The sequence below is a fragment of the Melanerpes formicivorus genome, unplaced genomic scaffold (genome assembly GCF_026170545.1).
Source record: "Melanerpes formicivorus ecotype bairdi unplaced genomic scaffold, bMelFor1.0.p_v2 SCAF_15, whole genome shotgun sequence".
Lineage (NCBI taxonomy): Eukaryota > Metazoa > Chordata > Aves > Piciformes > Picidae > Melanerpes > Melanerpes formicivorus.
The window spans coordinates 1,067,702-1,093,379 of NW_027142367.1; the positions used below are offsets into that span (position 1 = coordinate 1,067,702).

The 25,678-nt window shown below is 44.3% G+C and overlaps 1 protein-coding gene across 2 annotated transcripts in view; it reads right to left on the bottom strand.

The window, feature by feature from the left end:
* Nucleotides 1-24,861, bottom strand: part of PTPN3 (protein tyrosine phosphatase non-receptor type 3) — a 201,666-nt gene extending 176,805 nt beyond the window's left edge. For both annotated transcript variants that reach the window (XM_068147430.1, XM_068147429.1), the window contains exon 1: nucleotides 24,583-24,861. In XM_068147430.1, the coding sequence (XP_068003531.1) occupies nucleotides 24,583-24,709 (127 nt within the window). In that variant the 5' untranslated portion in view covers nucleotides 24,710-24,861. The remainder of the gene's footprint in view (nucleotides 1-24,582) is intronic.
* Nucleotides 24,862-25,678: the final 817 nt, after the last annotated feature.

The following is a 25,678-nucleotide window of genomic DNA, read 5'->3' on the forward strand; positions in this document are numbered from 1 at the left end:
TCCAATGGGATTGTTTAGAATTACCTCTATTTCCTCTTTTTGCACAGTAGTGATTTATGTACATTTTACTACTTTTCTGTTCAAGATCTGGGAAAAAAATTTAAAGGCATAGCCCAGAACTACCACAATACTAAAATGAATCCAGTCTGAATTCATGAGGTATTTTCCTTATTAATCTGCCAGTCTCTACTATCCTGTTCTCTGCTTATGATTTTAAGTCTGATTTTTGCATTTAATGACAAATCTGACCATCTTGGCTGAGATAAATAGCTCATGTTTTTGTACAGTTGCCAATCTATCTTTGTGCAGCCATGCAAAAGGAACACCAATAGCTTCTGCAATACTTCTGCTTCAGTGACAAGGCAGCTGAAGCCATGACAGCCAATAAATTGCCTCTGCACTCACATCCATAGGGTATAAATCCAAACTGTAAAATCCAACCAGACTTCAATCTGAGTGGGAGGATGCCTGCTTAGTTTGATTAGAAAGTGGCTACAGTGCCCATTCCTGCTTAAATAATATTAGATGAGGGCAAAAGGATGGAGATGACAAACTTGCAAACAGTCTAGAGGAGTAGTCTCCAAATTTCCCTGTTCCATGATCTTCCAGTGTATTTACAACAGGGAATAGAGGTTTCTTTCCAACAATGTAAAATGACTTGATGTTGTGGTGGGTTTAGGCTATGCCTTTAAAATTCTTCACAGATCTTGAGCAGAAAAGTAGTAAAATGTAAATAGAATGGAATAGACCATACTATGTTGGGAGAGACCTTCAAGATCATCACGTCCCACCTATCATCCAACACCACGTAATCAACTAAACCATGCAACCAAGCACCCTATCAAGTCTCCTCCTAAACACCTCCAATGATGGTGACTCCACCACCTCCCCAGGCAGCACATTCCAATGGGCAATCACTCTCTCTGTGTAGAATTTCTTCCCAGCCTCCAGCCTAAACCTCCCCTGGCACAGCTTAAGACTGTGTCCTCTTGTTCTGGTTCTGGTTGCCTGGGAGAAGAGACCAACCTCCACCTGTCTACAACCACCCTTCAGGTAGTTGTAGAGAGCAAAAATAAATCACTATTGGGTGTAAAAAGTGAAATAAAGATAATTCTAAACAATCCTATTGGAGAGATATCTACCAGAAGATTGATTGTACCTAAAAATACCACAGATGTCAACTTCTGTTTTCAAATGGCATAGACCAAGTTGAGCACAGGAGGAAAGAGCCAGCCAAGAGGAAATTCGAGGCTTTAGAGTTTCCCTCTGTAAGCAGGTATACATTGACTGTACTACTTCCAAAGGCATATGCTATAAGCCAGCATTAATAATAACTCACAAAAATATGGCTAAAACTGTATAACAGACAAGACATGGTCATAGCACCCTGCATACAGCACTCATTATATACAGCAACCTTTAGATGTCTAAGTAATAAACTTTCTACTTCCTCCCAAGTCTGCTACATTTGTCCCTATTTATCCCTAAACCCTATTTGTCCCTAAACCCTATTTGTCCCTAAACCGATTTGCCCCTAAAAACTCTCAGTCCTAATTTTGAAAGAATGAATGAGCAAGTCTAAGAGAGGCAGTGAAAGTCAGGGTGGCTAAGGATTTTGCAGTGAAATGCCTTTAATAAAAAATCTAATTTCTGAGAACTAAAATGTTTTCCCAAAGGGTAACTCTTAAAAAATTAAATCACCCCAAACTGCCAACAGAACAAGCTATACTGATAAGACACTTGATAGAATCATGGAATTGTTAAGGTTGGAAGGGACCTCAAGGATCACATAGTTCCAACCCCACTGCCATGTGTTCTTCTCTGCTTTCCTGTTCTCCTCTCTTCCCATGCCCCTAAAAGGTCTTTAAGCAGTTTTGATAGAATAGAATAGAATAGAATAGAATAGAATAGAATAGAATAGAATAGAATAGAATAGAATTAACCAGGTTGAAAAAATACCTCAGATATCATCAAGTCCAACCTATCACCCAACACCATCTAATCCACTAAACCATGGCACTAAGTGCCTCATCCAGTCTTATTTTAAACACTTCCAGTGATGGTGACTCCAGCACCTCCCTGGGCAGCACATTCCAATGGCCAATCTCTCTTTCTATTAAGAACTTCTTCCTAACATCCAGCCTAAACCTCCCCTGGTGCAGCTTGAGACTGTGTCCTCTTGCTCTGTGTGGTGGTTTAGGCTGGGTGCTGGCCCAGATGCCACTGCACAGACCACACCTGGGAGATCCCAAAAGGGTCCAGCCCACTGGGTGGTCACAGCAAACCAGGTATTTCACCCAGAATTCTCTGCTCCTCTATAAAACATCCACACAGGGTCCCTACTTCCTCTTTCGTCTCCTGCCAGTGCCTAGGTAAAATGGCGTGAGTTGCCTCCCTTGGGCCTGCCTAGGCCCAAGGCTGGGTTTGGGGGGGGAGAAAGAGCCCTGGGGGGGGTTGGGTGTACCCCCAGGTGGGGATGGGACGTTCTTGGGTATGTTCTGGGATCTCTCTTTTGTCACGGTGCTTGTGGTTCTATGTAAAACGTTCATGGTTGAATTTTACTGTTTTTCTGTTTAAACTTTCCATCACTTTTGCAATCCATTTGTCTGAGTCATTATTTCTGCCTGTGGTGGGGGAATTTGCCTCTCAAACCACGACATTCTGGTGCTGGCCACCCGGGAGAAGAGACCAGCCCCCACCTGGCTACAACCTCCCTCCAGGTAGTTGTAGACAGCAATAAGGTCTCCCCTGAGCCTTCTCTTCTCCAGGCTAAGCAACCCCAGCTCCCTCAGCCTCTCCTCACAAGGCTGTGCTCCAAACCCCTCCCCAGCTTTGTTGCCTTTCTCTGGACACCTTCCAGCAAGTCAACATCTTTCCTAAACTGAGGGGCCCAGAACTGGACACAATACTTAAGGTGTGGCCTAACCAGTGCTGAGTACAGGGGCACAATGACTTCCCTGCTCCTAATTGTTGCAATCTCAGGAAAACAGGCTTCTAAGTAAAGTTAGAAAAGAAATGCTATTAATACACTGTAAATGGCAGAAAACCAAATACACATCTAATTTATAAGTGGGGAGTTTCTGATTACTGTCCCACTGCTTACAGGAAGAGTTTGTTACTGGTTTGGGGAAATTGAAGCTATCTGCATGATGGTATCCTGGCTGAATGCTTAGGGTTAAACTAAAAGCTTTAAAGAAGCGGCAAAACAGAGACAAGGACAAGGCTCTGAAGAAACAGTAGGTAAGCCAAATATTGAGAAATTGCCTTTTAATTGCCTTCAGCTGGGAATGCTCTAAAAGAATGTTGCCTTCCCACAGATGGAAGGAAAAAAAAGGAAAAAGGAAAAGGAGAAAAAATAAAAAAGGGGGGATGATCCCAAATTGTTGCTATAGCTCGGATATAGAAATCTGAGGAGATGGTCTGTGAGTATTACTGGAAAGTTTAAGTACAGAAGGACAAGCCCAGGATAGGAAGAAAAAGCTTCTCCATCAAACAGAAGGTTGTCCCCAGCCAGTGATGGAAATCTAGGTTGAGAGGAATGTCTGTGGGGTTTTTTGGGGAAATATTCAGAGGTGGAGAAGTGGATATGTTTCCTCCTTTGCCATAACATCTTGTGCAAAAGTAATGCTTTAAAGAAACCATTCATAGGTTGTTAGAAAATCACTAACATTGTATGTCAAAGAATCATAGAATCATAGAATCAATAAGGTTGGAAAAGACCTCAAAGATCATCAAGTCCAACTTGCCACCCAACACCTCATGACTACTAAACCATGGTACCAAGTGCCACATTCTATCCCCTCTTGAAAACCTCCAGGGACAGTGACTCCACTACCTCCCTGGGCAGCACATTCCAATGGCTAACAACTCTCTCTGTCAAGAACTTTCTCCTCACCTCCAGCCTGAACTTCCCCTGGTGCAGCTTGAGACTGTGTCCTCTTGTTCTGGTGCTGGGTGCCTGGGAGAAGAGACCAACCCCCACCTGGCTACAACCTCCCTTCAGGTAGTTGTAGACAGCAAGAGGGTCTCCCCTGAGTCTCCTCCATGCTAAACAATCCCAGGTCCCTCAGCCTCCTTAAACCTCCAAATGCAGCTGGACTTACCTGTGAACCTGACAGAAGAGGTATGGCAATAATCCGATCACACTAGAAAGGCAGAGGAAGAGTAAAGATCACATTTGAGAAGAGCTGAAAGTAGGAAATGAAAAAAGCGCACACTGAAGCACAATTGTGGCTGAGGGAAACAGTGTTAAGCCAAAAGCCATTTTAAGAAGAAATAAAAAAAATGGACAGGAGAGTGGGGTGGATTGAGAACTGACTGAACAACAGAGCTCAGAGGGTCATGATCAATGGTGCAGTTGGAAGCCTTTCACCTAGAGGCTCAATCCAGTCTCATTCAACATATTCATCAATGACCTGAATGAAGGAACAGAGTATACTGTCAGAAGGTTTTGCTGATGATACAGAACTGGGAGGAGTGGCTGGCACACCAGAAAGCACTCAGTGAGACTTGGACAAGTTCAATGAGGGCAAGTGTGTAGTTCTGCACTTGGGGAGGAATAACACCATGCATTGGTACAGGTTAGGAGTTGACCTGCTGAAAAGCTGCTCTGAAGAAAAGGACCTGGGACTGCTGGTGGACATCAAGTCCACCATGAGCCAGCAATGTTCCCTCATGGCCAGGAAGGCCAATAGTACTCTGGAGTACATTAGGAAGGGTGTGGCCAGAAGGTCAGGAGACGTTCTCCTCCTGCTCTACTCAGCCCTGATGAGGCTGCACCTGGAGTATTGAGTCCAGTTCTGGGCTCCCCAGTTCAAGAGGGACAGGGAACTACTGAAGACAGTCCAACAGTGGGCTATGAGGATTATTAGAGGGCTGGAGCATCTGTCTTACGAGTAGAGCGTGGCATTCTTTAGCCTGGAAAAGAGAAGACTGAGAGGGGAAGTTATGCATACAAATATCTGAAGGGTGAGGTCAAGAGGGTGGGGCTGTGCTCTTCTCACTGGCAGCCAGTCATAGGACAAGGGGCAGTGGATACACTAAAACACAGGAGGTTTTACTTGAACTTAAGGAGAAATTACTTTGGGGGTGACAGAGCACTGGAACAGGCTGCCCACAAAGGTAGTGGAGTCTCCTTCCCTGAAGGATTTAAAAATCCACCTGGACCTGTTCCTGTGCAACCTGATCTAGGTGTACCTGAGTTAGCAGGGAGGTTGGACTAGATGATTTCCAGAGGTACCTTCCAATCCCTACCATTCTATGATCACCATCCCTGGAGGTGTTCAAGAGGGGATTGGACGTGGCACTTGGTGCCATGGTTTAGTAGTCATGAGGTGTTGGGTGGCAGGTTGTACTTGATGATCTTTGAAGTCTCTTCCAACCTTATTGATTCTATGATTTTTAAAATCATTGATAGATCAAAAAAGTCTTTTGTCCCTCCTGACCATTTCCTCTTCAAAACAAAAACCTCTGCCTGAAGTGGTTCTGCCTGTGTGTGTTTGCTGCCTGTGTGATACATTCTAGCGGCAGTGAAGAGTCATATGACACTGTGGTTGTCTGTGCAAGGCAACATAAACAACTAGGGTGTACTGAGTGCTGTGTAGCAACTGTCCTGTGACAATATTGAAAGCAGGATCAACTAGTCTGCAATTACCAAGTGGGTTAAATTCCATCCTTTAAACATAAACATAGGTCTAATATGAAATTGTATTACATCAGAAACAAGGCAAAGTTGGAAGATAGTTGCTGGAATTCGGCTCTATAGACTCTCTTGTCATTGTAATTTACACTTTTCACCTTGCTAATATCTTAGAAATTGCAAACTGGCATGATACCAGAAAATGAAAGTAGCATCTTTCACCTATCCTTTCTGTTTGCTTTATCTGTTCTTTCCTATTTTTTACTACTTTGCAACACAGTATATTCTCTCTTAAAAGCTCCTAGTCTATTTCCAGTTTGTAAGCACTCTACAGCCAGCTCCCTGTGATTTGTTTTTAACAGGACCTTTTTAAATTTTATTTATTTTTTAAGCTTAAAATTTAAAACAAAAAAGCCAGTGAAACTTGGTGCATTTTGTACTCACTGGCTAGCAGTGAGTTACGCAAAGGACCCATGGCTCTTTGTTGTGCCATATTTCCACCCACGACATGTGGCCTGCAAGTGGTTTGTTGAAGATGACAAAGAGATTCACATGGATTTTTTCCTGGAGATACTGTAAGTTATCAGAGCTTTCCTGAAGCCAACACAGAGCCAACACGCTGACCCTGCCTTTGCAGATACTCAGAAGAGAAGCCCAAGCAGCAGACTGCTCAGTCTGCATATGGGGAGATACATGAGGGGTCTGCAGCTGTGAGCTCCTCCACCCCCATGCAATGGCATGGGCGTGAAGCCCTGGGGATACAAAGAAGGAAGCCAGCACAGGCTGTTTTGAAGGTGGTATTGCTGAACTGGGCTGGGATCCAGCTGCCTGCCTAGCCTGGTCCCCTCCCACAGTGGAGAACCCACAGGCCTGGAGAAGCTGTTATCGTCTGTCACCACCAGTTACTCACAGACATTCTCCACCCTTTAGTTCTGTGACAGATGTCTTGTAGCTCAGGCTTAGGAAAATCACTACTCTCTTGGACACATCTTCCAATGAAACAAAAGGCAGGGAAGGAGTATGCCATGTCCTCATAAAGCAATTTTTTTTTTCATATGTATGCATAGTCACATGAACTGCCAGTCTAGGAACTGCCTTTTTGTCACTTAACATCTGCAGGCTGCACAGCCACTGTGGGGCAGGGGGCCATGCTAACATCTACTACACCTATATATCTCTATAGCCCATACTATGTTATTTCTTAAGTATGCCTTCCTAATCAGACCAGGGAGGAGTCCCTTTCTGCCAGAAAGCTTGTCCTCTCAAGATTCCACTTTCTTGAATCAGATCTCTAATTAACTCCTTTAGCTGACACAAAACACAGCAGATACATTTAGTGCAGAGAGGTGACAGTGGGAAATAATGCAAGCCTCTTTTGGAAGAAAAAGTCATTGTGCCCCTGTACTCAGCACTGGTTAGGCCACACCTTGAGTACTGTGTCCAGTTCTGGGCCCCTCAGTTTAAGAAGGACATTGAGACTCTTGAATGTGTCCAGAGAAGGGCAACAAGGCTGGGGAGAGGCCTTGAGCACAATCCCTATAAGGAGAAGCTGAGGGAGCTGGGGTTGTTTAGCCTGGAGGCTCAGGGGAGACCTTCTTGCTGTCTACAACTCCCTGAAGGGAGGTTGTAGCCAGGTGGGGGTTGGTCTCTTCTCCCAGGCAAGCAGCACGAGAACAAGAGGACACAGTCTCAAACTGTGCCAGGGGAGGTTTAGGCTCGAAGTGAGCAGAAAGTTCTTCACTGAGAGAGTTGTTCGCCATTGGAATATGCTGCCCAGGGAGGTGGTGGAGTCACCGTCCCTGGAGGTGTTCAAGAGGGGATTGGACGTGGCACTTGGTGCCATGGTTTAGTAGTCATGAGATGTTGGGTGACAGGTTAGACTTGATGATCTTTGAGGTCTTTTCCAACTTTGTTGATTCTATGAAAAAGGTTAGTGTGTACATGTATATATATATGTATATCCACATAGCTGTCTTTCCTTCAAGTTTGCAGAACTTGCCAAATGGATGCATTTTGCTGCCTGGTTCTAGCTTGCTTTCTTTCCTTACCACTCTGTTAGGACACAAAATGTCTGCTTTGTAAACACCTGCCCCGTAGTTTAGGAAAGGACTCAGCCTGTGGGGGCAGCACCAAGAATTTGTGAGAGTTTTGTTAGTGTGACAATGTCCTAAGGGGATATAGAGATGTACTTGATTCAAACGATGCCTTGCAGGTGTGTTTTCCTCCCTTGGTTAGGACAGATTTAATTTTAGTGAAATGTGTGGTGGCTACCTTTGAAAAGTATACAGTAAAATGTGGTAGTTCTAGGCTGTACCTTTAAAATTTTCCACAGATCTTGAACAGAACGTGGTAGAATGTAAATAAATCACTATTGACTGTAAAAAGGAAAATAATGATAAGTTCCAAACAATCCCATTGGGTATACTATCAACAAAGTGGGAGTATATATACTGATTTTCCCCCTTTTCAGCTTTATTGCTCTGGAAAACACTAACTTGTGCCTTCTGCTTGGCTTTGTTGACCTTGGCTGTGCACCTTGTTGTGGCTGAGCATCCTAACAAAACAATTCTCTGCTTTTTCTCATGTCCCTTTGTGTCCAGGAGGGGGAAAGAGGGGAGCAGGGAAAGGAAAGATATTAGCTCCCCTGGATTTTGGCCAGGGGGGGGTCTTGTACCATTTATCAATTGCAAATAGCTGTAAATATATGTAAATATTGTATATTTTGTACATGTTCATTGCATTTCATTGCAGGTTGTACTTTGGCTTGTAAATACAGCTTTCATTTGCTTCCAACCTGAGCTGGCCAGGCAATTTAATGTTGGGGGGAATTCTCCACCTACTGCACACAAAAATAGCAAATTGTGTATCTGAGATTAAAATTCAGCCCAGCTGTTTTCCTGACCTTGTGTAGCACATGGTCTTTGCTTTCTCATCACAGTAATCAGTCTGGTGCATCTTTCCAGGTTTTCAATACTAGATTATCTGAGCATATACAATCAAAGTGAGAGGGAGAGGAGAGGTTTGGAGAGGTTTGGAGAGGTTTGGAGAGGAGAGGTTTGGAGAGGGAGAGGAGAGGTTTGGAGAGGAGAGGTTTGGAGAGGAGAGGTTTGGAGAGGAGAGGAGAGGTTTGGAGAGGAGAGGAGAGGAGAGGTTTGGAGAGGAGAGGTTTGGAGAGGAGAGGAGAGGTTTGGAGAGGAGAGGAGAGGTTTGGAGAGGAGAGGAGAGGAGAGGTTTGGAGAGGAGAGGAGAGGTTTGGAGAGGAGAGGAGAGGAGAGGTTTGGAGAGGAGAGGTTTGGAGAGGAGAGGAGAGGAGAGGTTTGGAGAGGAGAGGAGAGGAGAGGTTTGGAGAGGAGAGGAGAGGTTTGGAGAGGAGAGGAGAGGTTTGGAGAGGAGAGGAGAGGTTTGGAGAGGAGAGGTTTGGAGAGGAGAGGTTTGGAGAGGAGAGGAGAGGTTTGGAGAGGAGAGGAGAGGAGAGGTTTGGAGAGGAGAGGTTTGGAGAGGAGAGGAGAGGTTTGGAGAGGAGAGGTTTGGAGAGGAGAGGTTTGGAGAGGAGAGGTTTGGAGAGGAGAGGAGAGGAGAGGTTTGGAGAGGAGAGGAGAGGAGAGGTTTGGAGAGGAGAGGTTTGGAGAGGAGAGGAGAGGTTTGGAGAGGAGAGGTTTGGAGAGGAGAGGTTTGGAGAGGAGAGGTTTGGAGAGGAGAGGTTTGGAGAGGAGAGGAGAGGAGAGGAGAGGTTTGGAGAGGAGAGGAGAGGTTTGGAGAGGAGAGGTTTGGAGAGGAGAGGTTTGGAGAGGAGAGGAGAGGAGAGGAGAGGAGAGGAGAGGAGAGGAGAGGAGAGGAGAGGAGAGGAGAGGAGAGGAGAGGAGAGGAGAGGAGAGGAGAGGAGAGGAGAGGAGAGGAGAGGAGAGGAGAGGAGAGGAGAGGAGAGGAGAGGAGAGGAGAGGAGAGGAGAGGAGAGGAGAGGAGAGGAGAGCTTGTCATTATATTTGCTTATAAAGCACCACACACATCAAAAACTGACTGATAAATACAAGTGGGTTTTCTAATGGAGAGCCAGAGTGGATCACACCATCAAGGTAGTTCAAATAAGGTTGTAAGACTCTAGCCTGGGTTTTTCCTTCCAAAATGATGGAAAGTGAATACCTATGGTTCAAGAGGTAACGAGGACCGTGTTTCCACAAAGCTTTGGACCAAGTGGTCACAGCTGGGCTGAATGACTCCAGCTGAGCCCTCAGGCAGTGAGAGGGTCAGGCATGCTTCCCCACTTCGAGATCTTTGCAGGTAAAAGACACGTGTGTTGATTTGACTCTTGCTAGATGCTCATCAAAGCTGCTTCATCAATCCCTTCCTCAGCTGAACAGGGGCAAGAAAATATAACAAAAAGGCTCACGGGTCAAGATAAGAACAGGGAGATAGCACTCAACAATTGAGAGCACAGGCAAACCAGACTGTATTCAGAGAAATTAATGTATTGCCAATTAAGTTAGAGTATGATAATGAGAAATAAAACCAAATCTTGAAAATGCCTTTTGTCCACCCCTTCCTTCTTCCTGGGCTCAACTTTACTCACAATCTTTCTCTAACTTCTCCTGCTGAGTTGCACAGGGAGACAGGGAATGGGCGTTACAGTCAGTTCATCACACATTATGTTGACAGGTTTTGCCTCTTCCTTTCTCTAGAGCAAGGTCCCTCCCATGGGAGACAGTCCTCCATGAAATTCTCCAAAATGGGTCCTTCCCACACACTTACAGTTCTTCAAGAGCTGCTCCAGAATGGTTTCCTTCCATGGGATGTAGTTCCTCAGGAGCAGACTGCTCCAGCAGGAGTCACAAGTCCTGCCTGCAAACCCAAACCAGCATGGGCTCCTCGCTCCATGGGACCACAGGTCCTGCCAAGAGCTTGCTCCAGTACAGGCTTCCCACAGGGTCACAGCCTCCTTTGGGCAAGCTTACCTTCACAGGCTCCAAGTGGATATATGCTACACCATCAACATCCATGGGTGGCAGGGAGACAGCCTGCCTCACAAGGGTTGCTGCTATGAGATGCAAGAGAATGCCCCAGCACCTGGAGCATCTCTTCCTCCTCCTTCCTCATTGATCTTGGTGCTTGCATTTGTTTCTCTCACATGCTCCTGCTTCTCTCTACTGGCTTCTGTGCTTCAGGGAGATGGCTGGCATTGGCTTAATTTGACTTGGGGGAAGCTTCTAGCAGCTTCTCACAGAAGCCATCCCTGTAGCCCCACTGCTACCAAAACTTTGCCACACAAACTCAACACAGCATTTCATTCTTCTGGTCTCCCTGGTGGAAGGAGAGATGTCTAGACAGCTGGCCACCAGCTCTCATCCCATGGCCAAGAGTGGGACTCTGATCTACAGTGAGAGTAAGATGATATTGCAAAGGAAGAAAAAGCCAGCAAGGAAGAAGGGAAAAAAACAGCAAACAAACTGTGATACTGGGGTGTGGAAAGAAGGATGGCTACTTGCCTAAGCCCTCCCACAACATATAAACAGATGCCAGAGGCAAACCACAAAGTGGCAGAGCAGAACCATGTTTTTTACAGGCTTTTCAGTCCTAGAAGCCATGACTACTAGCTATTAAAACAGACTTAATGGCTGATAGCTTCCTTTCATCTCAGGTGGTTACAAACCAGCAAGGACTCAGGCGCTGCCAGCCCATTCTGTGTCATGACTGTAGCAGATCTCACCATGCACATCCGAGGAATGCTGTAGTTCCAGAGCAGTAATGGTCTCTTGCTGCTGCCAAGGGTGATTCCCATGATTAGCACAGCAGCTCCTATAGAAATGTGCCTTTTTTTTTTTGTTTTTCTCCTCTAAGTAATTTCTCTTTAGTGAAGCATAACAGGATTCCCTGGTATTGCTTTCTCTGAGCATGATCTGCTGCTTATAGTAAAGGTTGGGTAGCTCCTTCCTGCATGACTGTGATAGAAGGAAAGGACTTGCCCTCATTTATTTAATAAAGAAACTGAAATGGAATGAAGATGAAAAACATTCTTAATGTTGCCTTTTTTTTTTTTTTATAAATAAAATACAAAATCTATCCTGAAATAGTCTCCCAAATAATTTGGATAAACTTTGAAATTTGAAGGAAAAGAGTTAATGGAAACCTTTTCTGAAACCAGAGAGAATTCTGCATTTATTAACTGAAAAAAGAGTTCAAAAGATTGATCATGCAGATTCTTTGACATGTCACCTTGCAAAAGTATAATCCTGAGAAGAAAAATGGTTTTGGCAGGAGCACCCTCACCGTGGGATACATGACTCTTGCTCTAGAAGTGGAAACAAGAGCTAGCACATCCAAGTGCCGGGTTCTGCACATCGGGCACCAACAACCCCATGCAGTGCTACAGGCTAGGGTCAGAGTGGCTGGAGAGTAGCCAGGCAGAAAGGGACCTGGGGGTGTTGGTTGATGGTAGGCTGAACACGAGCCTGCAGTGTGCCCAGGCAGCCAGGAGGGCCAATGGCATCCTGGCCTGTATCAGAAACAGTGTGGCCAGCAGAAACAGGGAGGTGATTCTGCCCCTGTACACTGCGCTGGTTAGGCCACACCTCGAGTACTGTGTCCAGTTCTGGCCCCTCAGTTTAGGAATGATGTTGAGTTGCTGGAAAGTGTCCAGAGAAGGGCAACAAAGTTGGTGAGGGGCTTGGAACACAAGCCCTATGAGGAGAGGCTGAGGGAGCTGGGGTTGCTTAGCCTGGAGAGGAGGAGACTCAGGGGTGACCTTATTGCTCTCTACAGCTACCTGAAGGGGAGTTGTAGACAGGCAGAGGTTGGTCTCTTCTCCCAGGCACCCAGTACCAGAACAAGAGAACACAGTCTCAGGCTGCACCAGGGGAGGTTCAGGCTGGAGGTCAGGAGGAAGTTTTACACAGAGAGAGTGATTGCCCATTGGAATGGGCTGCCCGGGGAGGTGGTGGAGTTGCCATCACTGGAGGTGTTCAGGAGGAGACTTGAGAGGGTGCTTGGTTGCATCGTTTAGTTGGTTGGGTGGTGTTGGATGATAGGTTGGATGCGATGATCTTGAATGTCTCTTCCAAACTGGTCTATTCTATTCTATTCTATTCTATTCTATTCTATTCTATTCTATTCTATTCTATTCTATTCTATTCTATTCTATTCTAGCTGATGGAAGTGGCGCTGCAAATGTAGGAGTCAAGGAGGCTTTACTGAGCACAGCTGCTAGACACATAGAACTGTTAGGGTTGGAAGGGACCTCAAGGATCATCTAGTTCCAACTAGTTCCATGGGCAGGGACACCTCACACTACATCAGGTTGCTCAGAGTCACATCCAGCCTGGCCTTTAAAAACCTCCAGGCATGAGGCTTCCACCACCTCCCTGAGCAATCTGTTCCAGTGTCTCACCACCCTCATGGGGAAGAACTTCTTCCTAACATCCAATCTGAATCTACCCATATCTAGGTTTTTTTTTCCATTCCCCCTAGTCCTATCATTACCTGACACATTAAAAAGTCTCTCCCCAGCTTGGGATTATAAGGTCATTTGTCTCTGAAGCACAGAGATCAACAGGCAGGTCATCAAAATTCCATACTAAAGGAAGATAAAGCTGAACCGCAATCCAGCAAGGTGAGTTACTATTTCCACCCATGTTTTTGCAACAGATTAGCTATTCATAATGATTTTACTAAGCTTAGCTATGCCTGTAGAGCTGCAATATTAATAATAGTCACCCATCTTGTAGAGTTTTTTTAATTTCCTCCATGTCAAGTCTGCAGCAGTGAAAATAACTCTGGGCCATTCCTGTATTACTGAAATTCACATCATTATGACCCTTTTCCTCCATTGTCATTAGAAAGAAAAATGAAAATATGTTTATTCTGCTCAGATGCTGCTGTGCTTGGTGCCCACTGTATATTGCCTGTCCCCTCATTAGTAAAAGTATTGAATGAATCATAGGATCATAGACTCAATAAGGTAGGAAAAGACCTCAAAGATCCTTACGTCCAACCTGTCACCCAACACCTCATGTCTATTAAACCATGGCACCAAGTGCCACATCCAGTTCCCTCTTGAACACTCCCAGGGATGGTGACTCCACCACCTCCCTGGGCAGCACATTCCAATGGCTAACAACTCTCTCTGTGAAGAACTAAACTTCCTCTGATGCAGCTTGAGACTGTGTCCTCTTGTTCTGGTGCTGCTTGCCTGGGAGAAGAAACCAGCCCCCACCTGGCTACAACCTCCCTTCAGGTAGTTGTAGACAGCCATAAGGTCTCCCCTGAGCCTCTTCTTCTCCAGGCTAAACAATCCCAGCTCCCTCAGTCTCTCCTTATAGGGCTGTGCTCGAATCCTCTCCCCAGCCTTGTTGCCCTTCTCTGGACACATTCAAGAGTCTCAATGTCCTTCTTAAATTGAGGGGCCCAGAAATGGACACAGGACTCAAGGTGTGGCCTAACCAGTGCTGAGTACAGGGGCAAAATGACTTTCCTGATCTTGCTGGTGCCACTGTTCTTGATACAGGCCAGGATGCCATTGGCCTTCTTGAACACCTGGGCACACTGCGGCCTCATGTTCAGCCAGCTATCAACCAGTACCCCCAGGTCCCTTTCTGTTTGGCTGCTCTCCAGCCACTCTGACCCCAGCCTGTAGCACTGCATGGAGTTGTTGTGGCTGAAGTGCAGCACCCCACACTTGGACTTGTTGAATGCCCTCATGTTGGACTCTTCCCATCTGTCCAGTCTGGCAAGGTCCCTCTGGAGAGCCCAAACAAAACCCTGGAGCTAATTTAGAATACTTGATGTCCCATAGTACCTAACAAGCCAGTTTCCTTTTACAATCAGATTTTGATTTGATACCTCAGCTGGAAATACTGAAATTGGGTTTTCTATTCTGACCTTACCTCTGTCTTCCTCTTGTTTATGTACTTATGATGACTCTAGAAGCTTTGAGTTTTATGTAATTTGTTTTGATTCCATACATGCTTTTGTTCGTGTTTTAGGTTGTGTGAACATCTGAGGTTTCTAGAAAAGACTAAACGTAGGGTGTGTTTTTTTTTTTTTCAGAATAGGGTGTACCTCAAACTTCAGGACAACTTGATTTCTGGGCTAACAAAGGTTTCTAATGCTATTGGCTCTACCCTGGTATTGGTTGACAGTATGCTGAACAGGAGCCAGGAGTGTGCCCAGGTGGCCAAGAAGGCAAATGGCATCCTGGTCTGGATCAGGAATAGAGTGGCCAGCAGGAGCAGGGAGGTCATTTTGCCCCTGTGCTCAGCACTGGTTAGGCCACATCTTGAGTCCTGTGTCCAATTCTGGGCCCCTCGGTTTAGGAAAGATGTTGAGTTGCTGGAAAGTGTCTAGAGAAGTGTAACAAAGCTGGGGAGGGGTCTGGAGCACAGCCCTGTGAGGAGCAGCTAGGGGAGCTGGGGTTATTTAGCCTCAAGAAGAGGAGGCTCAGGGAAGACCTCATTGCCATCTATATCTACCTGAAGGGAGGTTGTAAGCCAGATGAGGGTGGCAGGCAGCCTGTGACAAGAACAAGAGGACACAGTCTCAAGCTGTGCAAGGGGAGGTTTAGGCTGGATGTTAGGAAGATATTCTTCCCAGAAAGAGAGATTGGCCATTGGAATGAGCTGCCCAGGGAGGTGGTGGAGTCACCCTCACTGGAAGTGTTTAAAAAGAGACTGGATGGGGTACTTGGTGCCATGGTTTAGTTGACTAGATGGTGTTGGGTGATAGGTTGGTTGGATAGGTTGAAATGCATGTGGAAGTCTCAATCTTTTGGGCTCCTGTGTTGTAACAACACAACGCCAAATACAAGAAACTCACAGACATCAGATTTTACATTCTCTGGTTCTGGGCAAACCAAACAGATTATCAAGGAGATTTTTGGCTTCTATCTCTCATCCATCTAATATGTGCTTCCCTAGTAAGTGTTTTACAGATCCCAGTCATTTCTGTGGAGCAGAAAAAAATGTTATAACAAATTAATCTACAGGAAAAGATTTGGAGTTTGATGAATTGGGGTTGTTTTGGGGGGGTGTTTTTAGTCTCCTCTTTATTATTTTGTATAGAAATTACAGAATTGGTCCTGAGTTGGAACACATTTGTTTATGACAATAAATCAGTTGACTTCACTGCTGTGGTGCCATCCAAAATGACTGTGTAATATGGAAAAAAATAATTGTGCTGAGGATGAAGGGAGTAATGGCCATTTCCCAGGGTTTTTTGACCTTTTGAGCAAGAACTGGAACTTGCTTATTGGTTTAGATGCTAATCTGTCTACCCAGTGTGTGGGTGTGCTCTGAGTCACAAGCCAACATGTGCACTCACTTCTAAAACTGTGCTTCCTAAATATTTTAGTCAGGGTAACTTTTGTTTAACTTTCATTTGGCAGAGTCCCAAATTAGGAATGGTCAAAAGCCCAGGAAATATGTTGTGTATGAAGCTGCTGATAACAACTTTGAAAGTTTTCAGGTCTTTTTCTCTCAAACAGAAGAAAAGCCTTAAACCTCCCTCCTCCCTTCCCCCAGCATGAATTAAGATACTTCTTTTTTTCTCACCACTTGTCAGCAAACCACATCTGTCACAACTCATGTGTGCAACGACAACTGTCTGTCCACAGTGAAGATAAATGTCTAACATTTTGTCTTTCCTTTTCTTTTCCCCCCCTGTATTTATTTTTTAATCCATGCCTAGTTACTAGAACTCAAGGGACACTCAAGTGTAACTCTAAATCATAGAATCATAGAATCAGTCAGGGTTGGAAGGGACCACAAGGATCATCTAGTTCCAACCCCCCTGCCGTGGGCAGGGATACCTCACAATAGATCAGGCTGGCCAGAGCCTCATCCAGCCTGGTCATGCTGTGCAAGTACTGACTGAGCAAGCAGGCATTGTGGAGATTTCTGCAAGAAATGAGTATGATTTAATTTTTTTGCTTGTTACATAACTGGGAAGAGAGGTAATGATCATGTTTTAGTCAAAGCATCACAGGTGTTACAAATTGCTTTCCTTCTTGGAGGTCGTGTTATTGACCCAGTTACTGCTGGTGGTAATAACAGCTGCTCAGCAAATAAGCCTGAAAAATGCATTGGGGCCACATTCAACAAAATACTTTGGTGACTCAGCATAAGTTGGTGTAAAACCCTGTATTTAACATTTCAGGCCTTTGAGTAGAGTCTGAATCCTGAGCAATAAAGTGCACAGAATATCAGGTGCCTGCAATAACAACCCTAAGCAGTTTATATGCTTAGGTCTAGCCTATAAAGCTGGCTGCATGGGGAGAGAACCTTAAAACCCACCTGGCAGATCTGCTAGGAGATACTTGCATTTGGCTGGGACCTGCAAACAAGATATTTCCTAAAATATACCTTTGTGAGGTTTTTCGTTTTTCTTTTTCCTTCAGAGAATTGAGCAGGCCTTACATTTTTGAGTGTTCCTCCTTTGCTGTGGTTACCACACATTCATAAAACACCCTGCTGCTAAAGCTTTAACCTGGGAAGAGGATGACCTAGGTGGCCTGGTTTGGCCATATGGTGTGCATGGGAGGGGGACTCCAGCCCTCCCTCCCACCGCTCCACAGAGATTATGCAATAATGTGGTGGGTTGGAAATTCCGCCCAACATTACATTTCCCAGAACAGCCCAGTTGGAAGCAAATGAAGCTGTATTTACAAGCAAAACTACAATCTACAATGGAATGCAATGGAGATGTAAAAAATATACAGTATTTACAATATTGACAGGCATTTACAATTTATAAACAGCACAAGAACCCCTGTGGCCAAAACCCAGGGGAGCTGCAACAGCTTCTCCCTCCCTGCCCCTCTCCCTACCCTTCTGTACGCAAAAGGAGCAAAGAGAATGAGTGGAGAAGTTGTTGTTAACACCAGTCACAACAAAGCAGTGCAGCCAAGGTCAGTAAAGTCAGGAGAAGCATCTGCCAGAGCTGAAGAAGCAAAAAGAGAGAGAGATTTTTTTTGTACAACTAGATTAAGTCTGTTATCTCTCCCATAGATTGTTTAGAACTTATCATTATTTCCCTTTTTACACTCAAGAGTGATTTATTTACATTTTACTACTTTCTTTTCAAGAGCTGGGGAAAAAATTTAATGCATAGCCTAAAACTACCACAAATAAGCAGCTCTTAATGAGGTCACTGTGAGTGGGCTGGAGGGACACGCTCCTCATCCTCCAGCTGCAACTGTGCCGATTTGTTAGTTCATAAAGAAGAAGAACATATTAACCAACCAAGTCATATTTCCTCATGCTCAGGATACTCACCTAGCATGAGGACAACCAGATTTCTGGCTCTTGTCTGTGCTTGATTTTCTGTGTTTTAACTAATGGTGGTTGGATGTTAACTAAAAGAAAAAGGTATCACAGCAGGGGAGCTAAGACTCTGGCCAGTCCAGCTCTGCTTGGAGTGAGTGTCATAACCACCACTAAGCTGGTAACAATGGGGCTGCACATTGCCAAAGAAGCCTCTCTCCTGTTGCCCAGGCTTTCTCTCAAGAGACTGAGTAGATTGGAACCCAAATATAATTGGATCCAAATATAACTTGACCCAAATATAATTTGAATATTAGTTATTGAAATAGGAAATTAAAATGTCCAAGCCTTCTGCGTAAACAATCAGGCTACTAAGCAGCGCTTGGCCAGAGAAAAGGAATTTTGCATTTCAGTAGGAAACAGCAATAGCCACTGCATGCCATTAGATGAGAAATGGGTCCCTGAAGGCAGAGGATGCTCTGAGGACACTTGTGGAACTGACTATCCCAGCAGGAGGCTTACTTGAGTGTATGATATGAAAAGCAAGCTTTCAATTTCTCTCTTAACTCCAAGATTGAGACGACTCAAGACATGCACAGAAGTACAGCTCCAAGCTCCTGTTAAACTTGAGAGCAAATAAATCTTTGAACTTAATCACCAGCAGTTTTGTTGGGATTTTAGTCTTAAATGTCTCACTTGGGTCAAATCCCAGATTAGAAAATGTTGTATGGATTTGACACCTATCTTTTCATACAAGCAGCAGGAGCTAGAGCTCCCTATGGACTACAGTATTCCAAGCTAGACTGTCCTCTGGAAGGAAACACCATTCAAGGTTTTGCTGTTACCCAGTTATAGCTTTGACTTGTGGGTGATGCAGTTGACAGCATAACTGGGCTGAAAATATGATAGTGGAATAGTGCAGTTTTATTTTAGAGGCAAAGCCATGAAACAGGATGGTGAGGATATATGCAGGTAAGCAGACTCCTCACTACCAAAGACTGTGTGGTCAATGAAGTATCCCTTGGAAATCCAGTGCAGTGCAAACCTCACAGATGTGATGAAGAAAAACTCTCAAAAGTGTTAAAAACCTTTCCAAATTCAGAAGCTCAGTGGACTATAGATGTATGTGCCTTTGAAATGCAAATTGTGTGATGATCAGTACAGCAAACATATTCCAAGTCCGTTTTGAACTCCTTGGTGGTGTTTTCTTCCTCAGCGTTGTTTCCCTTCCTTGCAAAGCTAGCCCAGGCCAGACACTTACAGTCCCTCAGAGCCCAGTTCCTACAGCTGCTGGTGGAGTTCCCACCCACGTTACCACAGCAGCAGGAACAGCAAAACATTAAACACAAGGATGCTGTATGGGCAAAGTCCTTGCATCCTCTGTGTTTATGAGCATCCTTTACATAGCTGCTAGGCCCCCTGAGAAGACAGCAGATCTCAGGTGTTCATTTGGCCTCCTGTATAGCACATTTTGGAGACAACTGAGATGAACCTCATGAGGTTCAACAGGACCAAATGCAAGGTCCTGCATCTAGGTTGGGGCAATCCCAAGCACCGATATAAACTGGGCAGGGACTGGCTTGAGAGCAGCCCTGAAGAAAAAGACCTGAGGAGTGCTGGTGGATGAGAAGCTCAACATGAGCCACCAGTGTACACTTGCAGCCCAGAAAGCCAATCACATCCTGGGCTGCATCAAGAGAAGCAGAGCCAGCAGGTCAAGGGAGGTGATTCTCCCCCTCTACTCCACTCGGGTGAGACCCCACATGGAGTACTGTGTCCAGTTGTGGAGGCCCTATTACAGGAAGGATCTGGAGGTGCTGGAATGTGTCCAGAGAAGGATCACGAGGATGATCAGAGGGCTGGAGCTCCTCTCCTATGAAGACAGACTGAGAGAGTTGGGGCTGTTCAGTCCAGAAGAGAAGGCTCCAAGGAGACCTTCTTGTAGCCTTCCAGTATCTGAAGGGGGCTACAAGAAAGCTGGGGAGGGACTTTTTAGGGTGTCAGGTAATGACAGGACTAGGGGGAATGGAATAAAACTAGAAATGGGTAAATTCAGATTGGATTTTAGGAAGAAGTTGTTCCCCATGAGTGTGGTGAGACACTGGCACAGGTTGCCCAGGGAGGTGGTGGAAGCCTCATGCCTGGAGATTTTTAAGGCCAGGCTGTATGTGGCTGTGAGCAACCTGATCTTATGTGAGGTGTCCCTGCCCATGGCAGGAGGGTTGGAACTAGATGATCCTTGAGGTCCCTTCCAGCCTTAACAATTCTATGATTCTATGATATGTGCCCCAAACAAGTAGCCAGCACTAGTTACACCCACTTTATGTATTTTTCTTAGAAGTGTTTTAGTGGTTCATCTATTCAGAGAGAGCATCACTTAAACAGTTTCCTCAAATATACTTCTTGGTAATCTTTGACTGATACAGCTGTCCTTATATTTCTGCCTGAAGTCCACTCTTGCATTACATAGGTCCATCTTCTGGAGATAAATCAATACAGAGCGATTCACATGGAGGTATCTTCTGAAGTGCCATTGAGATGAAGAGCATGTGTTTTGCTCCTGGTTTGCTCTCAGTTTATTAATTTCTTTGGAAATATCTGATCTTCAGGAAGTAAGGAGTGATATAGACTGCATGTATTTTCTATCAGCTGACTACAGCCATAGATTGGGTTGACATATCTTGATGTGTTAATTTGGCAAGTTATCCTAAAATCAGAGCTGAAAAGTGCTGCTGAGTGGCAGCACAGTTCCCTGGAAAACAAATTTCCTTAGATAAATCTTTTGTTTTGACAATGTGACAGTTCAGTTCGAGAACAGTAATTATGATGGGAGAGGATATTTTGATTTCTCCAAGACATTCCATTTAATATCACATGACATTTTAGTTTAAAATATGCATTAACTGGAACTTGCAGAGTATGGAATGAATGGGATAAAAATGTGTTCCCTGGTAGAACTTTAAAAGGTAAGCTGTCAGCGAGGAGATAACTAGGGCTGATTTCTTCATGGTCCACCTGGGACCAGTTCTTAGTCTGACATAGAATCATAGAATTGTTAGGGCTGGAAGGACTGTCAAGGATCATCTAGGCCCAACCTCCCTGCCATGGACAGGGACACCTCACATTATATCAAGTTTCTCAGAGTCAGCCTGGCCTTAAAAACCTCCAGGGATGAGGCTTCCACCACCTCTCTGGGCAACCTGTTCCAGTGTCTTGTCACCCTGATGGGGAAGAACTTCTTCCTAACATCCAATCTGAATTTACCCATTTCTAGTTTTATTCCATTCCCCCTAGTCCTATCATTACCTGATACCTTAAAAAGTCCCTCCCCAGGTTTCTTGTAGGCCCCCTTCAGATACTGGAAGGACACGAGAAGGTCTCCTTGGAGCCTTCTCTTCTCCAGACTGAACAGCCCCAGCTGTCTCAGTCTGTCCTCATAGGAGAGGGGCTCCAGACCTCTGATCATCCTTGTGGCCTTTCTCTGGACACATTCCAGCACCACCAGATCCTTCCTGTAATAAGGGCTCCACAACTGGACATGATTTAGTCTGTCAATCTGGAATCCAAAGAAAAAGCCAAAGCATTTGAAGCCTTTACTAGCAAATTCGGTAGGTGATTCAAAAAACTCAACAAGGTCATTAATAGGGAATCATTTGTTTAAATGGTGAAAGCCTAAAAAAAATACTTCTGATAGGATCAAGCAAGATTTTTAGATTTGAAAATAGAGAAGTAAGGCTGAGGATGGGGAAATGCCTGGGGAAACTGTTCCAGAGAAGGACTTGTTAAAGAATTCTTCCAGACGATCACCACATTTTTGTCTCCCCAAGTCATAAAAACAAGCAGAGACCACCCACATTTTCCCATCAGCACACAGACACATTACCACGGTGCTGCTCTCAAGCAGCAAAAATTAAATATACCAATTTAAAAGTGCTTTTTCAGATATGAAACCTAAGTAATCCATCCTGAGAGTGTATGCTTGACATTTCATGGCTGGGGAAACACGATCATTAAAAACAAGCAAAACTGAAATGAAACAGGACAGAACAAAACCAACAAAGCAAAGCAAAATGAAACAAAACAAAATCAACAAAGCAAAGCTGAATGAAAAAAAAAAACAAAACCACAAACAAAATATCCAAACCCACAGCCCAAGCCTTTTGGGCTGAGATTTCTTTGTTCGATTCCAACCAAAAGTCGATTTGCTTTGGAAAGATTGAAAAAAATTATTTCAGTAGTTCACCATCCAAGCGCAAAAGGATTTTGTATTTTAGAAGATGTTGTTTAGGCTAATTTTTGTTCTGTCTTCCAGAAGAGAGCTTCTATCATTTTCCTCTGAAATGATTCCAAAGCTCCATTTCACCAGCATTATGACCCATTATAGAAATGGGTAGATTCAGATTGGACGTTAGGATGAATTTCTTCCCCCTGAGGGTGGTGAGAAACTGGAACAGGTTGCCCAGGGAGGTGGTAGAAGCCTCATCCTTGGATTGAAATCCAGGCTGGATGGGGCTCTGAGCAACCTGATGTAGCGTGAGGTGTCCCTGGCCATGGCAAGGGGGTTGGAACCAGATGATCCTTGAGGTCCCGTCCAACCCTAACAATTCTAACAATTCTATGACTCTATGCTGGACACCAGTTGTTACTAATCAATAATTTGCCCCAACTGCCTGGTGAAACAGAGTGACAGATTACAGAAGACCCCAGCACAAGGAAAGAGCTGTATTCAGCTCTGGTGTGCATACCCTGGCACTGCAACACTGGACTGTCATGACCTATGAAAATTCTAACGATTCAGTGTTGCAGTCATCCTGATGTGGAGGAGTTTTCTTGGAGGACAGAAAACCCCAACCCCATAAAACACCACATTTTTTTCTTTTAAGACATTTAGGGAGACAAATGACATTAAACAGAAGAAATATGGAAATGCATCACCATGGACAGGTAGACCAGAGATTGAGGTACAAAGTCTTGAGCTTCTTGATGACTTCACACAGCAATAAGTACAAAGTCAACTGCTCCCAAGATGTAGCTGCAGAGTCCCAAAATTATACCTTGCCCATTTTATCAGAAAGAATTTCTTAAAAGCCATTTTTCCCCCCTTTTATCTTTATCTAAACCCTAAAATGAAGTCCAAGCAAGCACGTACTTGACTTGAAATGCATGAACTACTGAGGCACAATTTGACCCTTTACAGCTAGAATGGGCCCATTTAGTGTTCAATTTGTCTTTTTAACGAGTCAGATCTATGCATTACCTGTCCCTGTCAACTGCTTAATACTCCAAATAGAAGGAGGTTGGTCTTCCTGCATTGTCTTCGGGGGGGTCACTGCTGATTCATGACACCAGAAGGTGTAATTATAGGACTCAGCTTGTCCAGCCTAGGTATTACATGGCTTCCTCCCTCTTAGGGATTTCTTTCCTTTGGGCTTGATTTAATTTTTCCATGCAAATTTTTCAACCTCTGCAGTGCAGCATGGCACATTTCTGTGACTTTTTGCTTGTTTCTTTGTATTCATATGGGACTTTGTGAGGAGTAGAAAACAAGACAATGTAGAAAACAAGACAGAGCAGAAAACAAGACAGAATAGAAAGCAAGACAGAGTAGAAAACAAGACAAAGTAGAAAACACTTCTCCACAGATCAGCTGCATCTTTGCTGACATCTCTGTCGTGTTCCGCTCTTAATAACCAACATAAAGCTTTGCACAAAACAATATTTTCCTGTCCAGAACAAAGATGATCCTTCCATCTGGAGTAAGTTTTACATAATATCCTCAAGAACTTGCCAAAACGAGCTGGTCCCTTCTTTAGTTCAAAGCGAGAAGGCTTTTTGCACTCAACTTTGTTCTTGCAGTGTATTGAAGCGGCTTCAGGACATGCTAGTTCCAGTCCTACCTTTGCTTTAGTATTCTGTTCAGGCAAGCCCAGTCCAGACATATTTACCAGACCCCAGCAGTCAGCTATATTTCTATACTTGTCTTTGGCACAGTGGAAATCTGATTTGGTGTTTTTTTCAGAAGCCTTTAAAAGCATTTCTAACAACTTTAAAAGCCAGCATGCACAGATTTACTCTTTTCTTGCTCTTTCTTGCCTGTGTTAAATTCTCAAGTAGTGAAAAGAAAATTGCTCTTTAGCAAAGAAGTTCTGTGACAGCTTCCTTTAGGAGGAGGGATGAATTTAGGAATATTTTCACTGTGCTGTAACTCTCAGCTGTCATTTGGATAAAGTGTTAGAAAGCTTGGTGATACTGTTGGAAAAGGAAGCTTTGCATTGTCAAAATAAAGGATGTTGGGTTTAATCCTACTATATCTTTCTAGAAAGCACTTTCAAAGCACTCCAGTCTGCCAATCACTATTAAATCAAAGCTCATTGTTCACATTCTCCACGACATAAGCAGCCCCACGCCACAGCACATTGCAAATATGAGTGGAAAGTCAAAGATTAAAGCAAGTTTCTTAAAGATGCTTTTATACCAGAGTTCTTCATGCAATCATGCTTTCTTTTCCTTGTAAGTACACTAATGATATTTCAAGTGTATGCCTACAATATAAAGTTAATAGCTTCCTTATTTCCTTATTTTAGCATTTCCCCTTCTACTCCCTTTCTTTTCAATTATACTAGCTAGATAATTTCTTTCATTTCCTTTCTCCAGTGTCCTGGTTTCATTTCTAATACAAAACCATATTTGGTCACTTACACTTTTCTGGAGGATAAGCACAGGACAGCAGCATCTCTTGCTCCACCATGGTGCTGTATGTTACAGAGGTCAGTGGTCTTTTGAACAGTGCTTTAAGAAAATATTTTGGAAAGTTAAGCTCACTCATGCAGCCTTCTGATCTTCTCCAACACTCTTGCCTTCTGTGTGCTGTCACATGTTAGCCTCCCTCCTGAGAAACCTGTGAAACAGGTCTGGCAACACACATCTTGTGTGTCAGAAGAGCTTCAATTGATTCATTGCAACAGGTACCCACCCTCGTTTAAAAAAAAAAAAAAAAAAGTAGTTGAAAGGAGTAGTCTCTTAGCGCCTCATTTGAAATTACAGAACCTGCCCAACGTCACTGCTGGTGCACTTTAAAGGGAACCTACATGCTGGGTTTGGGAATGTACAGGAAATAATTTCAAATCAACCTTACATGCCAAATAAACCACAGCTAACGGTGTAGTTTGGATGCTCCTGCACTGTGGGAGAGCAGGAACCCTTCCATTGTGCATCCGAGTGGCAAGGGCTGACACTGTGTCCCCCCATGGCATAGTTTCTTGTGGGGACAAAAACACCTCCAAACCTTTACTGCAGAGGACTCTGTTTGTGAACAGCAACTCTGACTGCTGCTGATGTGAACAAATTATGTGGACATGATTTTTGATAATTGGATCTCTACAAAATTGAGTTTAATAATGCCTTGATTCTTATAGAGAAGATCATAGAATCATAGAATTTTTAGTGTTGGAAGGGACCTCAAGGATCATCTAGGACCAACCCCCATGCCATGGGCAGGGACACCTTACACTGCATCAGGTTGCTCAGACCCACATCCAGCCTGGCCTTAAAAACCTCCAGGCATGAGGCTTCTACCACCTTCCTGGGCAAATTATGTGGACCTGATTTTTGATAAATGGATCCCTACAAATTTGAGGTTAATACTGCCTTGTTTTTTCCATGCATCTGCCTTTCAGCATCCCATCTACCCATCTGGGGCTCAGTGAGGAATCTCCAGCACTGCCCTGTAAACCCCTTGCAGCTCAGTTGCCATTTATTTAATCAAGAGGGATTGCAGGTGGGCCCTCACTAAGAC